Source organism: Euleptes europaea, chromosome 2 (genome assembly GCF_029931775.1).
Source record: "Euleptes europaea isolate rEulEur1 chromosome 2, rEulEur1.hap1, whole genome shotgun sequence".
NCBI lineage: Eukaryota > Metazoa > Chordata > Lepidosauria > Squamata > Sphaerodactylidae > Euleptes > Euleptes europaea.
Genome location: NC_079313.1, coordinates 78,669,004 through 78,692,184, shown reverse-complemented (window position 1 = coordinate 78,692,184; position 23,181 = coordinate 78,669,004). Strand labels below are relative to the sequence as shown.

The window sequence follows — 23,181 nt, the reverse complement described above, 5'->3', positions numbered from 1 at the left end:
CATCACAATTATTGCTATGAACAATGAGAGACGGCCATGGCCATACTCAACGTAAGAAGGAAAGACACTAGGACAGACATAGAACCATGCATTAAATAGTGCATCACGGGTGCAGGGGAGGGAGGGAAAGACCGGGCGCTGAAGTCTTAGGACAAAAGTACCACTATGGCACAGAGCCACATGTCCTCCCTCTGTCTGCTCACGGGGCAGACATTTGGCACTTAATCACTGGCCCCTGTGCCAATGGCACCGGTTGGCCACTGTGCCAATAGCAATGGCTACAACAAGTACCACGTGGGAAGGGTTACCAGATGTGCCCTCGCTAATGGCACCATGGCTACTCCACAGCAATCGTGCACGATTAGGTGATGAGCAGTGCCCCCTGCACATGCACCGTTTGGCACTGCAAAGGTGACTTGGTGGCATTGCCACAGGGTAGAGAGCAGGATAATAACTGCCAGGGCCTCCTGTCCCCTCCACTCGGCATTTCTAGGGCTAAAGTGCAGGCAGCAACACTGAAATGGAAACAAAGGGAAGATGAGGCCGGAAGACAGAACCATTAGTAATGCCTGCCCACCTGAGCCAACACAGGCGTTGCTTTGTGTCAGGTTTTGCAGCCGGACATGGGGCCAGCGGGTCTGACCGACCCCCTCCATGCCCCAGGCAGGGGGCCAGGAACTTCTGCCTCCCCACTAGGACCGGAGGAGCGGGCTGCATGGAGCCTAGGCCTGGCTGGGAACAGCCTTTTGGGAAGGTTGTGCTTTGTTTCTTTTGTGCTTCTCCCAGGTGGTGTGAACAGGACCTGGCAATCGTCTGTCCTTAGCACCATGGTTGGCTCTGCCCCTTCCCCTAAAGGATGGAGCAGGGCTAGGTCCCAATGGGGTCTTGCCAGTACAATACAACCCCCCCCCCCCCGAAGTCAAGTTCATTGCTCCTCTCAGCGGAGGGGCATAAGACAGTGCTTTAGAAACCCTTGCTTCCCACCACAGGGCTCAAGTGTCAGGTCCCCAGGGTCAGTTTCAAGACCAGTGGGCTCGGACGAGCACCCAGAAGATGCTGTAGGAACACTGGTGTGTTGGCTTGCGCATGTTACCCAGCACGTGATACTGCTGTGGATCTGTATCAGGGTCACATGGTGCACGTAGATGCTTGGCTGTGCATGCATGTGTGAGAGATGGCATGTGTTTAAAAACTTAATGTACATATGTCGTTCTGGATGAGTGTGTGTGTGTGTGTGTGTGAGAGAGAGAGAGAGATTGTATGTGTGCTGCATGCATGCTTACGCATGCCAGCTAGGCTAGGTTAGATTGAATATGAGCATATGCATGACCTTACAGTGCTCCCACCCCCTCCCTGGCTGCAGCCAATGTTAAGGAGAGATCTCTCACGCCCTCCGCCCTCCGGTTGTTCATCTGTTAAAACTATTAAATAGTTTCTTTTGCTGGGCACCATGACTAGAAGTGCATATTGACATGGATGGGGGAGCCACCTCACCTGTCTTAGAAATAAGAGAGGTGAAGAAGCTGGGAAGGTAAGTGCAGTTGTGGGTGACGAACAGTCTTCAATGCATCTTCTGGAAGAATCGACACGGGGGCAACAGCGGCCTCACCGAAGACCAAGCTTTGCCTAGAATGTCTGGATTACACTTACAGCTACTGCCCAAACTTCTTGCCCTGTTCCCACCCCCACCCACCTCCCACCAATTTCCCATTCACTTCTCTATGGGGCCAGTCCCCATGACCCTGATCCAGGGCAGTAAGGGGCGTACCATCCCCCAATGGATTCCAGACCCCCCGGGCCTAGGTGCAGCTGCCAGAAATCACCCCAAAAGGGGCTGCTGACCCCTTGCAGCACCAGCCTACCCTCCTCCTGGTACCTTTTTAAGGCACCCCCAGCTGTTCAGCCAGTACACACCCTCCCCCCCTTTCTGACCCCTGTTCCTGGCTGTGAATTGGGGCCCTCGGAACATTACTGTAAACATGAGGGTTACAAAGATGGAACAGGGGCACAAATGAGGTGGGTGGGGTGGGAACGCACAGCCACCCCTCCAGAGTCCGGCACAGCCTGGGAGCCAGGGCTCCCCCACCCAGTGGGGGGCGCTGTAGTGTATCTGAGCAGAGTAGGGTTTGGAGGACCAGGGCAGGTGGGAAAAGGGGAGGTGCAAGGAGGGCTCCCTGCCCTGCCTCCCAGGCTAAGGTTCAGATCTTGGAGTCCTGGCTGTGGGTAGAGCCATTGCTTCCGACGCTGATGGCAACCGCCACGCCAGCTTCATCATTCTTGGGTTTTTCAGGGTTCAGCAACTGCACCTCCAGCTGGGACTCTATGGAGGGGCTGAGCACGGATGCGTAACGGCCGGTTCGGTGCTCTGCAAGGGCCGGTCCCCACTCACGGCTTGGCCGGGTAGCGTTTTTCAAACGCTGGAAAGACAGAAAGTATGATGGGAGTTAAGAAGAAGGGCTGGTTTTTATATGCCAACTTTCTCTACCACTTAAGGCAGAATCAAACTGGCTTACAAAAACCTCCCCCTCCCTGCAACAGACACCCTGTGAGGTAGGTGGGGCTGAGAGAGCGTGACTGGCCCAAGGTCACCCAGCTGGCTTTATGTGGAGGAGTGGGGAATCAAACCCGGTTCTCCAGATCAGAGTCCACCACTCCAAACCACCGTTCTTAACCACCACACCACGCTGGCTGCAGACACCCTAGCCACCTCTGGGAGGCACATGCTGTGCCCTTCAGATCCAAGAGGCCGTCATTTCCCCTACCCTCGCACAGCCTCACCTGCAACAGCGAGTCCCCTTCTGAGCGCAAGACACAGAAAACGGCGTAGACTGGAATGCAAATTACTGAGGAGAGGGCCATGAGGAAGCCAATGGTGATGGCCCAGCTGGGGTAGACGTAGGTATTGTAGGCGATGGGCCGATACTGGATCACTGTGAACACGAGGATAAACTGGGAAAGAAGGGGGGGGCAAGAAGAGTAATAGTGACACACCCTGAAGTAATGCAGCCTCCTACTTTAGCTCCACACCCTCATATGCATCCCTTCCACCTCTATTTGAGGCCCTCACTCTTGCGCTTGGTTGCTGGCAAGCAGGTTGACATGTCCTTGTCCTACTCCACCCCTTCCCATTGTGTTATCATGCACCTTCCCTGCTGCCATTCAGAGGACTGGTCGCATGCCCACCCCCATGCAGCTCTCCCCTCCCCACACTCACAAAGATGATAACAGGAGAGATGAACCTCCAACAGATCTGAAAGAAGATGGGGGGTGGGAAACCCAGCATCATCTCAATGTCCTTGAAGTAGTTTCGGTGCCCTGGGTGGAGCAGAGGCAAAGAACCGATCAGCAGAGCAGACATGGCAACAGAACACTGCCTGAGTATTTTTCACCCTACATGTATTATGTAGGGTATTATGTAGAGTATTATTCACCCTCGGGAGGTGGTAAGCTCTCCTTCCCTGGAGGTTTTTAAGAAGAGGTTAGATGGCCATCTGTCAGCAATGCAGATTCTGTGACCTAAGGAGATGATGAGAGGGAGGGCATCTTGGCCATCTTCTGGTCACTAGGGGTGTGGAGTGGGGAGGTAGTTGTGAATTTCCTGCATTATGCAGGAGGTTGGACTTGATGGCCCTGGTGGTCCCTTCCAACTCTATGATTCTATGACTTCAGGAAACATGGCTGACATGAGTACTGGAGAAACTAAGTTGTGGGGGAGTCTTTGCAAACAAAAGAATGAGCACAACTTGCTGATTCCTAGGCCCCTACTCTAGCTGTCTCTCCTTCCCAAACATGCCCACTATTCCAATGTAACTGACTCCCTTTTTCAACAAATGCAGGGCTCTTGGCTCTTAGGACCAAGCCAGGTAAGACAGTGGAGATGCGTGACGATTGACTCTTTAAACACTGCTATATTGCAGCCACAGGGGAGAGAGGATCAGGGTGCTGGGTGAGGACCCTTAAAAAAATCTCTTTCCTCACATCCTTTCTCTGATACGTTCTTCTTTGGAGGTTTTTTAGCAGAGGCTAGATGGCCATCTGTCAGCAATGCTGATTTTGTGAACTTAGGCAGATCATGAGAGGGAGGGCAGGAAGGGTTGCGTCAGTATTTGACTCTTGTGGCCCTTTCTTACATGCCCAGGGTAATGTGGGGAGGAGGTAGTTGTGAATTTCCTGCATTGTGCAGGGGGTTGGACTAGATGACCCTCTTGGTACCAACTCTATGATTCTGTTTCAGCTCAGCTACTCTGGAGGCTTCATCTGTCCAGCTAGGGAAAACTCACATTTCCCCATATGTTGTTCCCACTGGGGAGCTTCTCCAGAGGAAGTTTGTTCATTGGGGAAATGGTTGGTTTTCCTTTGCTATTTAGCAAAAAGTAAAGAGACAGGAGCTCCAGTGACAGAATTTTGTCCTCTTGTCTAGTATGGCCCTCAGTCCTAGTGGATGCAGAAACTTGGCAGTCTTGAATTGTAATGAGAGGTTCTATCTATTGGATAGATTCTTCCCTTCTGGATGGTAACTTGATTTCAGCCTCTCCAGCCAATCACAGTCCAGCCCTATTCTTGACTTGGTTTCTGAAAGGGAGAAAGGTCATATGGACCCCACCTTGCTTAGCCCCTGAATGAGGCAACATATGACTGGCTGCCCAGATGACATAATGCGAAAGGCAGAGTACTTACCATAGATGTACATGATAGAGACACACATGATACACGAAATGACAACTAGAGAGAAGCTTGCTGCATAGTTGTCCATCAGTAACAGCCAGTAGATGCCAGCCTGGGGAGGAGGAGGAAGAAGAAGGTGGTTGATAAGGGTTGGCCCAGGTCCCCTTGAGTAGCAGAGGTAATTTTGACCTCTTGCTAAATTCATTTTTGTGTCTACCCTCACTCCCTTGCCTACAGAAGATTCCCTCAGCCATGCTCTGCCCCCTGTACCTGTGTGGTGAGTGGAACACCCAGCAAGAAGCCCACCACAGCCACACCCAGCGTCACAAAGGTTTTCTTGCGGATGATCCAGTCGTTTCCCACTTCATCCACAACAGCTGTAACTAGAGTCTCCAGGAGGCAAAACTGAGGAGAGAACACATCACAGAGGACATGAGATTGCTGGGTTGGCTATAATCTTTTCATTAGGATCAACATTCTCTCTCCCATGTTCATGTGTTCCAGGTGCCTAGCACTTAAAAGAGTGGCCTAGCAGGTGTGCAAGGCTGGCTCTTTCATCCCTTGGAAGAAACTGGGTGTTAATTCTTAAGACTGACCCGACCTTGGTCTCAGAGCTCCACTGTGACTCAGTTTGTACTGACTTACAGGCCTTGCTTTTCCCAGCTTGGAAGAGGAGTAACCATCTAACATGGGATGTCCTCCTGAGATTGCCAGGGGCCCTTGAAGTTTCCATCGCCCAGTGTTCCCTCTTCTCTGGTGCAATTCACTCATCCTTCCCCCAGGGCTCTATGACCCAAGTAAGGAAAGTTCCTGCTTGCCAAACCCTGACTCCTAACTCTATGCTAGTCTCCCATTAACACACACACAAATATCTACCAGTGCATCCATCTTCACACTGAGACTCCACATACCTATCGAGGGCAATACTCATTGCCCAACCTTTAGCTACCTGTGTCTCTACCTACCATGCTTACTTGTGTTCCTGGCCACACTGCTACAGCATTCAGTTCTCATGTTCGTTCTGTCACCCACCCCCACATCTTCCAATTGCACATTTCCATAGTTACCTGCGTGCCCAGCCCCAACAGGATGAGCATGAAAAAGAAGAGGACAGACCAGAGAGGAGAGATGGGAAGTAGCGTCAGAGCCTCGGGGTAGGCTACAAAAGCCAGGCCAGGACCGTGGTCGGCCACCTTGGAGACATCCACGCCTAAGTGGTTGGCCATGAAGCCCAGGATGGAGAAGATGACAAAGCCTGCGTAGACACTCGTGGCACAGTTTGTGATGCTGATGATGATGCTGTCCCTGTAGGATGTGGGAGGGAAGACCATGTCATGAGAAGCCAGGGGAAAAGGTTGAGAGAACAGGAGGGAGGGAGAGAAAAGGAAAGCGTCAAATGATGGGGCTTGGAAATGGTGGGAAGTTAACAGATCTGTACTATTTCGTCCGCAAATAAACACTGAATGAGCAAGGGGAACTCTGAATAGTCTCAAAGTGCCCCATGCGGCTTTCTGTCTAAAGCTACATGTAACATCTGGGAAAACCCATGTATACAGCTCTCAAATTCTTTGGAGGAAAAAAAGCAAACACAAATGTATAAAAAATTTAATTTTAAAAAAGGTTAGGATGATGAAGATTTTCAGTTTCTCTTCAACTGACAGCGAGTACAAAATTAAGTTTGAAGTATATATACGGTGTAATTAATCCACATCACTGAACTCTGTGTGTGTGCCCACTCAGCCAAGTTGAGACCTTGATTGCATACCCCTAGCTTTGCTCTAAAAAGGAAGTTTCCAGCCCTCATGGCTTCAGAGAACAGTGTAAGCCCACAAACTCAAAGGGATTGTACTTCCAGTAGCCATAGAATCATAGAATTGGAAGGGTCCATACAGGCCATCTACAACCCCCTACTCAAACCAGGATCAGGCTAGAGCATCTCTGACAAGTGTTCGTCCAGCTGCTGTTTGAAGACTGCCAGTGAAGGGGAGCTCACAACCTCCCTAAGCAGCTGATTCCACCGTTGAACTACTCTCACTGTAAAAAAATTTCCCCCTGAAATCCAGACAGTACCTTTCTGTCTGTAATTTAAACTCATTATAGTGAGTCCTATCCTCTTCGGCCAACAGGAACAGCTCTCTGCCCTCCTCTAAGTGACAGCCCTTCAAATACTTAAAGAGAGCAAACGTCCCCGCTCAACCTCCTCCAGCGTGGTATAGTGGTTAAGAGCGTCAGACTCTAATCTGGAGAACTGGGTTTGACTCCCCACTGCTCCACATGAAGCTTGCTGGGTGACCTTGGGCTAGTCACAGTTCTCTCAAAACTCTCTCATTTCCACCTACCTAACAAGGTGTCTGGTATGGGAGGGGGGGAAGGAAAAGCGATTGCAAGCCGTTTTGAAACTCCTTACGGTAGAGAAAAGTGGGGTATAAAAACCAACTCTTCTTCCAGACTGAACATTCCCAAGTCCCTCAGCCTTTTCTTGTAGGGCTTGGTCTCCAAAGATCAAGACTTCTGTATTCTGTCATTATCTCCTCTGTACTCACCTTGATGAGAACTGTGCCCCCCCCAACAAATTCTCTCTACATCCTCTCCCCACCCAGCTGCATATATAATGTCTTACCTGTAGCAGTTGTTGTGGAACTTGTTATATGATGCCATGGTGATCAGCCCACCCCAGGCACAGCCCAATGAATAGAAGATCTGGGAGGCTGCATCTCCCCATACCTACCAAAGACAAAGAAAAACATTATGGAGGGAAAGGGGTTAATTGTTGGCCCAGCTTAGACCAGCCCAAAACTCCCAAAGCAAGGACAGTTGGGAGGGCAATGGATGAGATGCCCCAAGGCTGGTGGCCTGGGGCGGCAAGCCCAATCGGCTGAGGCATCCTGCACAAATACCTTTGCATCGAGGATTTTGTCCCACTGAGGTGTTAGATAGTACATGATTCCAGTAACGGATCCTTCAAGGGTTATTCCCCGCACAAATAAAATTGTCAGCACCACGTACGGGAAGGTTGCTGTGAAATACACAACCTAAGGGTTAAAGGGAGAGTTCGTTAGAACTCGGATGCACAGGAAGTGACCAGCAAGGTCCACTGACCCAACAAACTAATAATAATGGTAAATACTGGCGAATCATACCTACTGTCTAGCCTTCCTCTTTAGGGGGGGTTGTAGCCCCACCATTCAGGTCTGAACATTTATGGAGGCCTTTGATAGACTTTAATATAACAGAATCTTTGGGGCTAGCTGACAGTGGAGGTAGAGGAAGTTTGCAGGTGGTTAGATGGGCCATCAGAGGCAAGGAGAGATCTGTAAGCTTTGGACAGACGTGGAGGACTTACTGGGGAGAAAGGGAACTCTGACTTACTTTTCCTGAGGACTTGACACCCCTGATAAGACAGAGGAAGACGACAACCCAAGAGACGCCCAGGCAACCCAGCAGAGGAAGCCGCACCTCACCCAAGTTCCCAATGTCATCAGACAACTTCAACACATACCGCCTGGGACAGAAGAGAGAGATAAGCTGGAGTCATTGCTTCCAGGAACTTTACATCTACGTCTAGCAAATATATTACACCAGTTTGCACTTTCTTCCTGCAGCCTGTCTCAGTCTGGCCTTGAACAATTTTAGGCATTGCAGATCTATCATCTGAAATGATTGAGCAATGGTTTTATTGGATGATAAGCTGGCTGCTTGGAACAGACTGTTGGGAGAGTGAAGAAATCTGCTAAATTAATAAATGCACAATTACACATGGGCATCAGGGTTCTGGATGTTGGGAGATAAAAAATCAGATTCTGACTGGAAATATCGTGTATAGACCTCGGTGTGGAGGAAAGTTTCAGAATACAGCTGCAGCTTGGGTCAATCGGAAGATGAACAGGAAAGGAAATCCTCAGTATTTATTTAATTTTCTAATTTCTTGAATCAAGAAGCTGCTGCTTGTCCCCATTTGGGGCAACATCTGCCCAACAGTCAACCTGCCCCCAAATCACATCCACATCAGAAAAAGCTGGTGAACTCAGGAACTGAGGTATGGGATGATATCCTTGACATTGCGGCGGGGGTGGGGGGGGGGGAGAGACACTGTGCTAGGGTCATGGGCTTTCATCATATTCAAGGCAGGGGAGTCTCCAAGGCAGTGAGCTCTACTGTGTGAGGCAGGCCCTCCAGTTCCCCCCGGGAAGAGGTAACTCCCTCTTCATCCCATATTTGTTGATCCCCCTCCATCATCACCTCCAGTATTCCTCACTGGGACTAGTGCGCTTGAGTGTCTGGTTAAGCATCTGTGTGATGTTGAGCGATGACCCAGCTGAGCTATTGGTAACATCCAACACACCGGCGCAATCAGGTGTATTCCAGGGGTTGGTGCAGTATGTCCAGGGCAGTACCCGTGTCATCGATGAGAAGAAATAATAGAAGGCGATGCAGATCACAACATTGTAGTAGATTCCAATGTAGGTGGAGACAACCATCATACCATACCCAACACCTGGGGGAGAAGCAAAGCATGGGGGCAAGTGAGAAGGAATAATGTGTCTAAGGACCTTAAGAATGGGGAGCTACTCCAGTAGCACCTTAGAAAAAAGCAAATGTGGTGGTGGTGGGGGGATAAGCTTTCGAGAATCAAAGCTCCTTTCATCAGAGCTGGTATCTGACAAGGGGAGCTTTGGCTCCCAAAAGGTTATACCCCCCCCCAATCTTGTCGGTCTCTAAGGTGCTATTGAACTTGAATCTAGCTCTTCTACCACAGACGAACAGGGCTATCCTCTGTGAATGGGGAGTATGCAGACAAAATGTAATACATTGAGTATGCAGGCATGGAGTTGGGCAAACACAGAGGCCAAGGCTGTAAGGTGTAGTTGGCCAATGTGTATCTTGCATGCCACAAGTGATATAGGACCATGTGGCTTGCAATGTGCCTGGACAGGAGGAGGAGGAGGCACATGTGACTTGTTATGGCATCAAATCAGATCTTCATTCCTGCTTACCCCTCTCACACATGGTACCGAAGCTTATTCCTTGGTTCAGTAAACCTGAGGTAATAGCACACCAAGGCACATTGGGACAGGAAGACTACATATGTATTGTAATCTACATTGGAGAGCTACTGTGTTGTGAGTGCAACTGGAGGGTATAAGTGTAATGAAAGGCAGAGATGTGACCTGTATTAGACAGTATGTATTTTATTCTTGAATTCTTCTTGCATGGAAGACATTTACTGTATCAAAAAGGAAAACACATTCATCTGAAATATTGTCGAAGGCTTTCACGGTCAGAGTTCATTGGTTCTTGTAGGTTATTCAGGCTGTGTGACCGTTGTCTTGGTATTTTCTTTCCTGATGTTTTGCCAGCAGCTGTGGCAGGCATCTTCAGAGAAGTATCACTGAAGGACAGTGTCTCTCATGATTAGCACATTACCTTTGATACTTTTTGCAGGACAATGACTCAGCTCAAACCCAACCCCTTTCTGACTATATATGACTCTTCCTACACACTTGACACTGAGAGACACTGTCCTTCAGTGTTACTCCTCTGAAGGTGCCTGCCACAGCTGCTGGCGAAACGTCAGGAAAGAAAATACCAAGACCACGGTCACACAGCCCAGATAACCTACAAGAACCAACATTCATCTGAGTTTTAAAGGATTTGCTCCTAACAGGCTAACTCTGGTCAGCTAAAATGCATATGAACATTGAATCACTAATTTGATCAGGCTTTTCCGTTAATGAGCTTGTGTGCCTACAGAAGTCTGAATGTGAAGACAAATGTGTGTACAAGGGCCTTGCCTGTAGATCAGACAAGGAAAGGATTTGTGGCAGCGGCCAGGGACAATATGCGGCAGTCGTTGCCTCTTACCTTTAAACATTGGGCTAATCCTCCAGACACCGAGGCAGCCCTGGCTGGCAAACTGTCCGAAGGAGAGCTCCATGAAGAAGAGAGGGATCCCACAGAACACCAGCATGATGAAGTAGGGGAACATGAAAGCGCCTGGGAGAGGGGAAGAGAGGAAATGAGCAGAAATGGAACCAAGATCACAAAGCAGATGTGCTCTAAACTTCGTATTCTGGGTGGGAAATAAATTCCCTGGTTGTGCCCTGTCTGTGACTGCAGGGGGAGCTCCAAGCCCACTGGATAGGCGCTCACTTTTAAGGGAGAATACACATCGTCCCAGTTGGATTTGATCTCAGTAGCAGCTTAGAGACCAACAAGAGTTTCAGGGTTTAACCTTTCAATTTCAGGGTTTAACCTTTCAATAGCCAAAGCTCCCGGGAGCTTTGACTGTTGAAAGCTTACACCTTGAAACTCTTGTTGGTCTTTAGGATGCTACTAGACTCAAATCTAATTGTTCTACTGCATACCAACGCTACCCTCTGAAAATAGCTTTGCAGTGAAGTTGGTATTCGGCAGAGAAGCCCATTCCCACAACCATTTCCATGTGGGGAGCTCTGGCTCATCGCTGGCTGCCGGAGGTTATTGAACTCCTCTATCCCACCTCCCTCAAGCCCCGCACCAGACCAAGCCAGGGCAGTACCCCATCCCCAAGCGCAAAGCGCACGGGTCCTTCCAGCCCATCCGCTCCCAGGAGGCGCCACCCGATACGCACCACCCCCGTTGCGGTAGCAGAGGTAGGGGAAGCGCCACACGTTGCCGAGGCCCACGGCGTAGCCGACGCTTGTGAGGATGAACTCGATCTGGTTGCCCCAGTTGCCGCGCTTGATGTTCTCGTCCCGCTTCCGCGTCTCGCTGGGCACAGCTCCATTCTGCCAAGAGAGGAGGAGGAGGGCCGTCAATGACTGTGAGGAGGGGAGAGGGGGAGGTCCCACATTCCCCTGCTGGCCTTCTGGGTCTCCCTTCTTGCGTTTCCAGGAGGGCTTCCCCTGCCAAACTCACACCATAGAGGCGAGGAAAGGTAAAGGTAAAGGTCCCCTGTGCAAGCACCAGGTCATTCCTGACCCATGGGGTGACGTGATGTCACATCCTGACGTTTCCAAGGCAGACTTTGTTTGCATGGTGGTTTGCCAGTGCCTTCCCCAGTCATCTTCCCTTTACCCCCAGCAAGCTGGGTTCTCATTTTACCAACCTCAGAAGGATGGAAGGCTGAGTCAACCTTGAGCCAGCTACCTGAAACCCACTTCCGTCGGGATCAAACTCAGGTCATGAGCAGAGCTTTTGACTGCAGTACTGCAGCTTAACACTCTGCGCCACGAGGCTCCTAAGAGGCGAGGAGGGGTGCTAAAAAAGGCAGCAGCCAGATACCCGAATACTTAACACTCACACCCGGCGCCCCAAAGACTTCCACTTTTGCTGCCCCGAGGCACATGCTTCCCCCCGCTGGAGAAAAAGTGGGCAGGGGCGGGGCTTTGGATCGTGCTGACGGAGCCGCTACCCCCTGCCCGCCGGGATGAATGGGCCTGGGTCAGGCTGGAAAGTAGTTGGCGGCTGCAACACATACAAAGCAGGGATGGGAAGAGGCCGCACAAAGACGCTTCTGTTCTCCCCTTCTCTGTCTGCGCACCGATCTGGCGCAGGAACCCCCCCCCCCTCGCACCCCCGGCACGATGAACAGATTCTCTCTCCACCCCCAACCCCACCCCTCAGCACAGAATATCAGAAGAGCCTGGCTGGATCAGACCACCTAACCAAGTATCCTGTTTCCAGCAGTGGCAAGCGCTACACTTCTGGGAAGGCCAGAAGCAGGGCATGAAGGCCATAACGTTCCCCGGCGCCTGGCACGTGGGGCCACCCTGACCCTGGGCATTTATTGACTTGTGAGGTTTATCAATTTCCCCTCCTCAAAAAAGTTCCATTTGACTAAGGACCAGTTAGTGAAAAGGCCTATCCTCTAGAATGGCAATTTCCTTGCCGTTTTGAAATCTTCAAAGCTACTGGCCACCACCATGTATTGTGGCAAAAGCTACGAATTCATTATGTGAAGAAAGAATGGAAGTACACCTGGGCAAACAGAAACTTTTGGGATTTTCCTTCAGCTCTGGGAAAGGAATACAAAACATGGTTTATTTATGTCCACTTACAGTGTAAATCTAAACAATTACACTGTTCAACATCCCTTTGGAGTTAATGGGCTTAGAAGCGTGTATTTATTTTAGACACCTTTTGTACTCACAGTCAAGGTCGTAGAATTGATTTTTCTTCCCTTTCAACCAATCATTTATGTGGTGGAGATTCCAATCTATTTTATTAGAATCGAATCTAATAAAGTTGCAGTAGTCACTGCTATGTGGAACTGGAGGTTGTTAACCATTAATTTGGACTTAAAGGGAATTCTTTTGCTTTGTTGCTCATCTGGCGTTAGTAATGAAGTTGGAAAATGAGTAGGGGGGACAGTGTTTCACAGAGGAACGGTGGGTGAAATAGGAGAAGGCCAATGCGAAATTTTCTTTACTGCACCAACCATGGGGCATGGGATAGATCCCGCCGGTTCCCTTCTGTTTTCTCACCCATGAGATGACAGCGAATCTGTAGTGACAGAAGTCAGCCAAAAGAGGGAGCTGGATTCCTTGTTAATCACACCGACTCTAATGGTACAGCCTAACGCCGGGCCCTGTGGGGAAAGTTCAGCTTGGAAAAATGACATTAAGTAATCCTGGCAAACAGCTTCGAATGACAGTTTACTTGCTACCTACCCATGAGAGAGTCAAACGAGAGCCATGGAGTTCTGAGTCGCCTTTGGAGCAGTACTGCTTCCCAAACTGGTTTAAGGCACCCAGTCCTACACATAACCCAAACACCAAATACGACAGGTTGCCAATATCAAGCACAATCGCACTCTTTAGAGGGGGAAAATGATGCCTTTGTCCTTCTAGCTCTATCCTGGCACTGCTAGTTCCACGCACTGCCCAATAAACAACAATAGCAGCTTTCTGATCAAAGGGGAAGGGGATGCTTCTCAACTGCACCGCCTGGCTTGCTCATGCTGAACATCTGCCTCGGCATTGAAGCAGTAATGCCCTGATGGTTGTTGTTCCTACTCTGCCCTTCACTATTCAGTTTTTGTTTTGTTTTTCTTGCATGAGACCTAAGGACCGGTTTACATGATCCTGAGATATCAGTCCCTGAATTCACTTCTACATCCAAGAGGTAAATGAGACATTAGAGAGAACTTTAAAAAAAGGTAAAGGTCCCCTGTGCAAGCACCGGGTCATTCCTGACCCATGGGGTGACATCACATCCCGACGTTTACTGGGCAGACTTTGTTTACGGGGTGGTTTGCCAGTGCTCTGAATCTCCTCTCTTCTAACTAATCAGAATTGTTAGCAGAATTATTGCTGTGAATGGAGTCAAGAGGGGGAAAGTGACTTGTCAATAACCCAAAATAGTGAACAGGGAGGTGTGGCTGGAGCACCCAGGATGTCCATGGTTGTGTGTGTGGGTTGGCCTCCTCAGATAACAACCCTGTGCTAACTTTAAAAACTCTAACCCACCCAATAATACACAACTTGCCATCTTGTGAGCAACAAATATTGGTCTGATAAATGGCCTTGCTTCCAAAGATTAATGTCTCACAGCCAGCTAGCAGTATCTGCAGGTGTTGCTCCATTAGGCATCCAGCTACAGCATCTTCTTCCTAAGAGAGAGGTGGGCTGTGACTCCATTATTGGAAAGGAGAAAATGGGAGTGCCTCAGAAACATGCACTTAGCCCCATGTATGGGTTTTCCACTGGCCAGCTGAGAATCCAGCGAGCACCTGCTACCCCAGGCTTCAAGAGGCTGAATGGATGACACAGCTTCTTAGCCCTACTGGGTCTCAGGACTTCTGAGATGAACAAGCCGTTAACGAGTCCTCGGGGTCACTTCACAAGGGCCCCAATGGAGGTTCCTCCTTCTCTGGCATCCTAGTGCACAGAGCCCACTCCTTGGACACACACATGGCCGCCCGCAGATTGCTCGCAATTGCTGTGAGCGCTCAGCAAATGGAAGCCGTCATTTCAGTTCTGCCTCTTGCCACTGGGATGGGAGGGGGCTGGCAGCCGGGTGAGTTGTGCACCTAACCGTGTCATTCAATTAGAGACAGCAGCCGCTCTGGCACAGAACTGCCAAGAAGCCATCTGCTGCACTGACCGGGGGGTGGGGGGACGGACTGGCAGGGTGCAGGAGAGCGACACAGCCACGCCTGCTTGGCCTGATCCCTGCTGTGATCCCTGGCAAGCGAGGCCTGAGGGGGGTAGCTGATGGGGACCCAAACCTTGGGCCTGATGGGAGCAAAAAAACGTGAGTCGCGGAAGACCTTCACAGTTGACATTGAGGATTTGCTCCATCTGCAGGATGTGTGGAGCCCATGCAGGCACCTGGCCTCCTGCCCCTACTACTTTGCTCGAGATGACTACCGTTGCTTGGGAAACACGGTTAGGTAGAACCACACACTGTTACTCTTATCCCAATTTCTCGCCATAATCTGGGCCCTTGTCTGCAGCTGCTCTGACAGAGGGAGGGCTTGAAACCCTCTTCTCACTATAACTGACGTTCTAGAAAAAGGTGTGGGTAGCAAGGAAGTGCCAATTCCTTTACTATGTATCCTGGTTGGGTTAATCATATCTGCAGAAGATTGGGGCGTAATGGGGTCTGGCTCTTGGGCAGGCATCCAAAGGCAGACCACTGTCAGGGCCAGGTTGGTCCCAACAGTTCTAGGTGTTGAGGTGTCTGCCTTATGGGAGAAGTTTGTGCTTTAGGGGAACGGAATGTGTTCCCCCTTGTTTAAAAGTCACTAGCATAATGGACCCTCAGGGGGGATTTTCTGTCTCCTCTACCAATTTGAATAAGATATGGACAGATCCCCAGAGGGCCCTAAGCAGAATGCAGTGCAGGTGTGTGAGAATTTCTGCATGCCTATCCATGGGTCCTTTGTATACTTACTATACAACTGTAGATGTGTGTGTGTGTATGCACACATACACCCACACACAAATGACTTGTCTGCAGAGGGGAAAGACTGACAATCCAAGTTTTGCCAACAGTCCTCCCTCATTTCTTACAGGTAAATCTAAATCAACCCATGAGAGGCCTTTAATCTCGGTGGCTACTTTAAGCCAAACACTCTCTTCCTTCAGCAATTGCCAACCTATTATTACATAAAAGGGCATATATCTCAGCACCACCCTTCCACATCAGACATGAGCTAGCGGCCCCGGCTCACTTGATTTTGGCCACGTTGGCACAGCTTCAAGCTGGGCCAGGGTGGGTAGGGAGGAAAACTCAGCGTGTACTGTTGGGAAGCTGCTTTCTCTTTAGCAGAGACTGGTGATTTGGATCAAGGCACAGGAAGAGCATGCTATTCACTGGTGGCTTTCAAGAGCGATTCATTACTAATGTTCTGGCCCCTTTATCTATGTCCACCTGAAGGCAGCTTCTGCCTTTGGCTCTGTAGGAAGCATGCAACAATAGAGAGCAGAGGTCCCTCGGTGCCCTTCCCTTTAGACCAATAGGCCTTTCACCATGGCACAGCAGGGAATCTGGGGCAAAGAGAGGAAGCGCTAGTTCCCCCCCTCCTCACCCGCGGAAGCAGCGAGTCCAGATGCTGTAAATCAAGCAACTAGTGCATTCCCAGCTCCCCTCCCGCTATGTCCCCCATTCCTCCCGCATTGATCGAGTCCCTGCCAGGTGCTCGCGGCCATTCATGTACCCTACGCATAGGCTCAGGACGAGATGTTCAGGCAGCAGCCGCATGTGACTGCGTGGCACGTTCTCCTGCGCAATTAATGGAGTCGCCAGCCTGGCGATGTTGCACTTTGCAGGGAATTAAGTACCCGCTCTGTAGCCCTCCCCAGAAAAAGTCACAAAAATAGGATGGTTGTCCAAACAGGAGCTTCTGGATCTCCTGAAGCCCACAGCAGAACAACCTCCGCTCTAGATATCTCGCTTCTTTTGCCACAGGTTGATGTGTGTCAACTTGGCCGCCTAAACGGAGACATCAAGCCAGGACTCTACAGAAGGTCACCCAATGGCCCCATCCTCTTCATTCCTGGCTTTTGGAACCCAGGCTGCCTGCTCTGAGAAGGCTAATCTGACGGAGCTGCGAAAGGAGCACTAATGAGGTTTCTGTTTTGCTTAATTAATGGAAGCTTGGCTCACACTGGCCACCTGGTGGTCTGTTGGGCAGAGGGTTCCAGTAGGATGAGATGGACAAAAATAGTGCCCATTGAGTTGGGCAGCTCCCAGCATGCACTGCTGTTTCTTAGCTTATTAAGGCCAGGCTATTCCTCTCATGGGCTGCCGTCATCTTATTTCGGGGGAAACTCCAGGCCAATTCACTGTATCATCTTAGAGAAGAAATGCTGGAAATCAGACCTTCGCGGTTGCTGCCTCTTGTCGAGAGAAGGAGAGTGCTGGGACAAATCCGCAACCACCCCTGCCTTTGTCAACTTCTGGAAGAAAGCAGCCCCACTGCCTTCATTTGGCAGTCAGGACAAGTGGTGGCTTCAGCAGCAGGGGGCTGACTCCGCACATTCCGTCATAAGGGGGAAAATGTGAATTGGCTCCCAGAGTGTGTCAGGGACAAAAACTGTTGCTACTACCAACCCCGCCAAACACACACTGCATCACAAGACCGCAGCCCAAGAGACCCTGCCCTTTAAGCTTTCCCATAACAGAATGGACGGCTCCCCTATGAGCGACAGGAGAAAAACATGGCTGGCCTAGGATTGCCATCTGGCCTAGCCTGAATCAGATCTATCACTTTCTTTGCTAGCCAGGTGGTTTTTGGTATTTAGCCACTATATTCCTCTGGAAGAACTTGGCATGACTGTTGTATAAAATACAAATTTCTTGGCAGGAAAATAGAGGGCAGGAGGGCACAGCCAAGCCATTTGTTGGTGTCAGCCATCTCACCAAGACTCCAGAGGCCAGCCCTTTTGTCCTGTGGCAGTGCCAAAATATGAAGGAAGTCTTACCAGACTGGAAGGATTGGAACTCACCCATGAGCAGAACTGCCTGGCTAAGCTGGCTGGGTTGAACCAAGGGGAGCAAAACAACTAAGAGCTAATATAAAGCATAGATTAAAATCAAGTTTCCATCTTTCTAATTAACCTGTTTAGTGACAAAGCAATAACCAGCTGCAGTAACAATCAAATATATTTATTTTCACCTAAATACAGAGTTCAAACTACCCAGGATAATAATCCAAAGTAAGACATTTACAAAGTTCTAATATTCTCAGGTTGCTAGATTCTCAGAGAGCAATGTTGTATTTGTAAATGTGCACAGTGCAAAAAATCTTGCCCATAATGCAGAAACCAGAAAAGGTAAAAAAAAAAACCACACATGGTCTCTGAGCCCCTTATAGGGCCAAAGCAATTTCGCTTCAGCCCATTCTCACCCTCCCAGACATACAGCACAGTGGTGTGAGTGTCAGACTAGTATCAGGGAGATCCATGTTCAAATGTCCCTTCTGCCATAGAAGTTTGCTAGGTGACGTTGGGTCAGTCACTCTTTCCCTCAGTCTCACCTACTTCACAGGATTGTTGTAAAGATAAAATGAAAGAGGGGGTAATGTTATAAGCCACTTTGGGTCCCCACTGGGGAGAAAGGTGAGGTCTAAATATCTAAATAAACATGTATACACTGAGACCACATCTACTAGGCTCTCAAGGTAAAGTGGCCAATTCCAGGTTACTGAGGAATCTTGTCTTTTACCCAGCTTTAATCTAGAAGACACAACAGCGGAATAAAAATGGACCCACTGCTGAAGTATATCTTCTGATGAAAATATGGGATATAACTGAGAAACCTAAGGCAAGCAGCTCCAATGTTCAACGTACAAAGAACAATCTTTTTCCTAATTTATGGGATGGCTTTTTCATAGTATGAGGAAGAGAAAAGCACAACAGCAGCGAGAAACCTCACAGCGTATGCAGCTCTAGCAATGCTCTCCCAGGTTCAGAGAATGGTAGTAGCAACTGGTGAACCTATGAGAATACAGAAAAATACTCAGTGATCCAGATTTTTCATTCAAATTGCTGCCAAAATTTCCAGCCTCTTCCTAGAATGAGTTTACAGTTCCAAAAACTCCAGTTCCAATTTTATTTTTACTTGAAACCAGCAAGTTTGGGGAGATTCCAGCAGCTCAAGACATTTCTGTGATGGTCTTGGCCTCACTATGAATGTACACCAATGTACATCTTGCCACAAATGGTCCATAAGGCCTCTTTGCATGTGCAGTGAGTCCTAATGCTGAATTCTGGTAAGTATCTGGTGTGCTGTGGAATCGTAAATATCTATGAAATACCACTTCTGGCAGAATCTCTAAGTCAAATGTGTAAGTCTGAATTTCGTTCCCACCCATCCATAGTTTTATTTCTGTACATTTGCTTCCCGCTGCCCGTGACCAGTGCTGTGATGCTCAATGGTTCCGACGACAAAAGGGTATTTATATATTTATATTCGACAGGTGAAAATAACTTGAAGTTTTCTTTTTTACTGGCAAAGCCAGAGCACCCAGAAAAGGTGTGTGAGCATCAGCTTTCACATTTGTGTTTATCCATCCACCCACTTGCAGAAAAAATATTATCCTCCTACATTCACATACCATAGTCCATCTATAAAAATCACAAAACCCATGTTAAAGCCAAATTCATGCAAAGATTGATCCAAGGGATGGCAGATCAGAGACTTGCCAATGATATCTCTCAGAGTCACCACAGTGTTTCAGAGGCACGGAAGGGAAGGAAGTTTTTACACCGCCCCATGCTAATCCATCAGGGTTTGCTGGCAGTGCTACCTTTCTCATGCTAATTCACCTGCTGGCTCAGCTGGTGAGCCTTGCGCTGCACTTGTAGGAGCTTCCAGAAGGAAACCTCAATCAGACACCAGATTTATGCTTCAGAAGCTCCTGATGGCTGCACAACCCCTTCCGGTAAACTCAGGGGACATGCTGCCCTTGCAGTGGCAAGGAAAGTGGAGCAGGTCCGGGCTAGGAGCCAGGTGGCAAGTAGGGACTTAATAGAAGCCAAAGGAAATCCTTCTTTTGATCCCAAATCACCCAGCCCTAGTTCCACTGGAGCCTCACTTAACCCTGCACAACATTACAAAAGCCTCCAGCTCCGGAGCAGTTCAGGCACGGATCTATTTAGTAATATCAGCACTGCAAAGACTGGCATTAGTGGCAGCAAGCCTCTTTACAGGGTGATGCCTTCTGTACCAAAGGGACTGGAAGGCATCAGTTCTGAGTGCCAATGATATGCCATGGTCAGAGCAAATGCATCCCTAGGCATGGGGCTGGGATCTGCAAGGAAGTTATAAATATAAATATCAATTAAATGTTTCTCAATATCGTTTTCCATGAGGCTCAAGCAGAAGACACAGCCGCTGAAATTCCCAGGGAATCTTCTTCTAATTTGTGCAGCGTAGAAGCATTTGCTAGTCAAAGGACTCCCATTTTTACTTTTATTAAGAATGGTGTACCTGATACACAATGGGGAACGCAGTAAGCCCCCTTCCTTTTTCTTATCGAATCACAGATTGTGAGGACTTCACACTTTAGCCCCTAAATTCTAGCCAAAATCACACTGGACACTGTTCAGGGAGGAGCTGCTTGGTGTTGCTAGCCAGAAGCCCTTAAATGTCCACAGAAAATCTCAAGGCTTCTGTCACTAGAGACAAACTCCTGACCAGGATCTGATATGAGAATGGCTCCCCAGGGGTGCTATCCCAAAGCAGAGTTACAGTCTTCTAAATCATCTTAGAAGTCAGTGGGCTGAAAAGGGAGCAACTCTGATTAGCACCGTGCAACTTGGACAGAGTTTTCCCAGCTGCCAGGGGGAGGGGAGGAGGGAAAGCTGAAGACGGGGAGGGGCAGGTGAAGGTTATGTTGGCTGGTGGGTGGGAAGGAGAAGCAGCAGCAGGAATGGGGAGAGGCTATGAGAACTTTTAGGAAAGGGGAAGAAGAAATCATGGGGGAGGGGAAAATGAGATGCTCCCCATAAGTCTTTGTAGACCCCCACTTGTCATTTATTAATGTACATGTGACAATGTCCTAAAATCACAAAGTTGTACAGTGGCACCTCTACACGTTCTGCTAAAAAAACAGCAACTTGTGTGGGATTTCCCCCCCTCAGATCAATCAGAAAGCTCATTGAGCCTCGAATTTGCTCCCTGGGAAGAGTGCTTTAGCCTCAGGATCAATCCAGCTTTTGTCATTCTTGTTCTTCTCTGTAACCTCACTCAAATCATATTTATAAATACTTTATTGGCTTATTTTCCTGAAGTCTGAATTCAAAATCCAGTTTGGTTTAATAAGGGGTGAACTAATGTGACCAACCCTGTTGGATTGATGAGAGTGAGAATTTGTATAAAAGTCTGATGACTGGATTGAACTTTGCAGATACGGACTGAGGAAATTCTGGCAGGGCTGATATTAGGATAAGAGGACCCCTTTAATAGGGGATGCTTCCATCCCATAGCACTAATCCTACCTCACATAGCACAGCAGTTTTGTATCAAGTTTAGTTAAACAGTTCTAAGGTAGCCTCTATGTGTGCAAATGTATAACTCTGAAAGTGTTTCCCTATTATTTAGTCTGATAACTCAGACCTCTGTCCCAGGTTCCTGATGATGAGGTTTGTCAAGGTGGGTGGGCAGGTGAGGAAGTATGTTGTGAGGATAAAAGATGTAAACACGCAAGACCCCCAGAAAGAAATGAAATTGCTTTTATTTTGGCTGTCTTTCACATACTATTTAAACAGATATCCCCAAACCTGTAAGAATGTCCCTCACTCCAAAATATCACTCATTCATAAAACATGAAATGCTACTTTTTATACCTGATATGAGAGTTCTGGGAAAGAAAGCTGTTCTTTATTTTAACATTTTAATCTGGCAGCCCTTTTGTATTGAGACAACTCACAAGCTTTTTGAAAGTTTCCCTTAGGTTTCCTTGGCATGTACTGAAGACAGGCATGTTAGTAATTCAAATTCTGTGGTAAGTTCCATGGAGTCCATTCACAATTTAGAAGAACTGCGAAGAGGTTATTCCAGTGATATCCATTTGAGCCAGAGACACCAGGAGTTCATTACACAATTTGTTACATCAAAGACCATCCCTCAATCCAAGACGCTACAAAAGCATTAGAGTGCACTGGAACATCTTCACCAAAACAAATTCCAGAGGGGTAGTTTTGATAGTTTTGAAGCACCTTAAAGACTGGTAAAATGTGTATCCCAGCTTGCTGGGAGTAAAGTGTAGATGACTGAGGAAGGCAATAGCAAACCACCCCATAAACATAGTAAACGTCGTGATGTGACGTCACCCCATGGGTCAGTAATGACCTGGTGCTTGCACAGGGGACTGCCTTTACCTTTTTAAAAGACTGAGCAGGTTTACTGGTGTTTTCCACATGAGGACAGACCTCTCACTGCTGGGCCTCCCAGTATAGCACAGCAGCAGTGGGGCTTCCACATGGCAGGTTTCCACCACTCCAGTCCCCCGATAGGGGCCATCCTCCCCATCTGCTGCACCACTAGGACTTTTTCAGTTTAAATTTATTTTTGGCACCATCATTATATTAATATAACATTATCACAATCTGTGTAGCAAGGTCTCTGAAATCCCAGCGTTTGCTTTTTATTTAAAGAGATATGCCTTCACGCTTCAGAACCCTTTAGAGAGCCAGTGTGGTGTAGTGGTTAAGAGTGTCAGACTAGTATCTGGGAGCCCTGGGTTCAAATCCCCACTCATGTCATGAAAGCTCGCTGGGTAACCTTGAGCCAGCCACATTCTCTCAGCCTAACACACCTCACAGGGTTGTTGTGAGGATAAAATGGAGGAGTGGAGAACAATGCAAGCCGCTTCAGGTTCCCAATGGGAGAAAGGCAGGGTACAAATGAATTAAATAAATAAGTAAATAAGTATCCTTATATCTCTGCGAGGAAAGGTGCCAGAGACTTGCTTTCTTTTTTTAAAAAAATGAAAGCTGGGAATTCAGAGAATAAGCTGTTATAACATTATGTTGCTACAACATTATACTGATATGACAATACTTAATTGCCTTATGTTTGCCTCCATGGGTAAGACCAGGAAACTCTGAACTTTCCCGTCCACATGGCAGATATCCAGGCTTTGATGTTCTTTCCCAAAACTCCAGACTAAAGCAGGATTGGAAAGGATGAGAGAGAAAAACAGGGATGCACAAATGCACCACAATATTTGGGGCAGCAGGGAAAAAACCCAGTTTCCCAAAAAACTGAATCCGTGTGGAACTAGCCTCTGTGGCATGACCTTTTGTGGGCCAGGGTCATTTCATCAGATGCAATAAAGAATGATTCTCAGTTCACAGTATATGCATGGTTACAGAGAAAAAAAATGTAACTTGGAGGACTGAAAAACGTCTCATGAAGTGGGCTCTAGTCCACAAAAGCAAATGCCACCATCAGTCTGCTAGTTTTTAAGATGCCACAAAACACTGTTGTTTTTTCCAAAATGGAAATCCCATTTCTGATAATGTTTGAAAGCTGCTCCCTCGCTGAAAAATAAGTCACCAATGTTGGTATTTGTTTTCTCCC

At 48.3% G+C, this 23,181-nt stretch overlaps 1 protein-coding gene across 2 annotated transcripts in view; it reads right to left on the bottom strand.

Moving 5' to 3' along the window:
• Window positions 1–1,705: 1,705 nt before the first annotated feature.
• SLC6A9 (solute carrier family 6 member 9) overlaps window positions 1,706–23,181 on the bottom strand; it is a 51,369-nt gene continuing 29,893 nt past the window's right edge. Inside the window, exons 1-12 of one of the 2 annotated variants that reach the window (XM_056844031.1) lie at window positions 11,276–11,431; window positions 10,528–10,659; window positions 8,905–9,160; window positions 8,035–8,167; window positions 7,563–7,697; window positions 7,286–7,389; window positions 5,733–5,970; window positions 4,936–5,070; window positions 4,678–4,777; window positions 3,215–3,315; window positions 2,779–2,949; window positions 1,706–2,417 (exon numbers count right to left, since the gene is read on the bottom strand). In XM_056844031.1, the coding sequence (XP_056700009.1) occupies window positions 2,199–2,417; window positions 2,779–2,949; window positions 3,215–3,315; window positions 4,678–4,777; window positions 4,936–5,070; window positions 5,733–5,970; window positions 7,286–7,389; window positions 7,563–7,697; window positions 8,035–8,167; window positions 8,905–9,160; window positions 10,528–10,651 (1,716 nt within the window). In that variant the 5' untranslated portion in view covers window positions 10,652–10,659; window positions 11,276–11,431 and the 3' untranslated portion in view covers window positions 1,706–2,198. Of the gene's footprint in view, window positions 2,418–2,778; window positions 2,950–3,214; window positions 3,316–4,677; window positions 4,778–4,935; window positions 5,071–5,732; window positions 5,971–7,285; window positions 7,390–7,562; window positions 7,698–8,034; window positions 8,168–8,904; window positions 9,161–10,527; window positions 10,660–11,275; window positions 11,432–23,181 lie in introns of those variants that run through there. The other variant, XM_056844032.1, reaches the window with a different exon arrangement.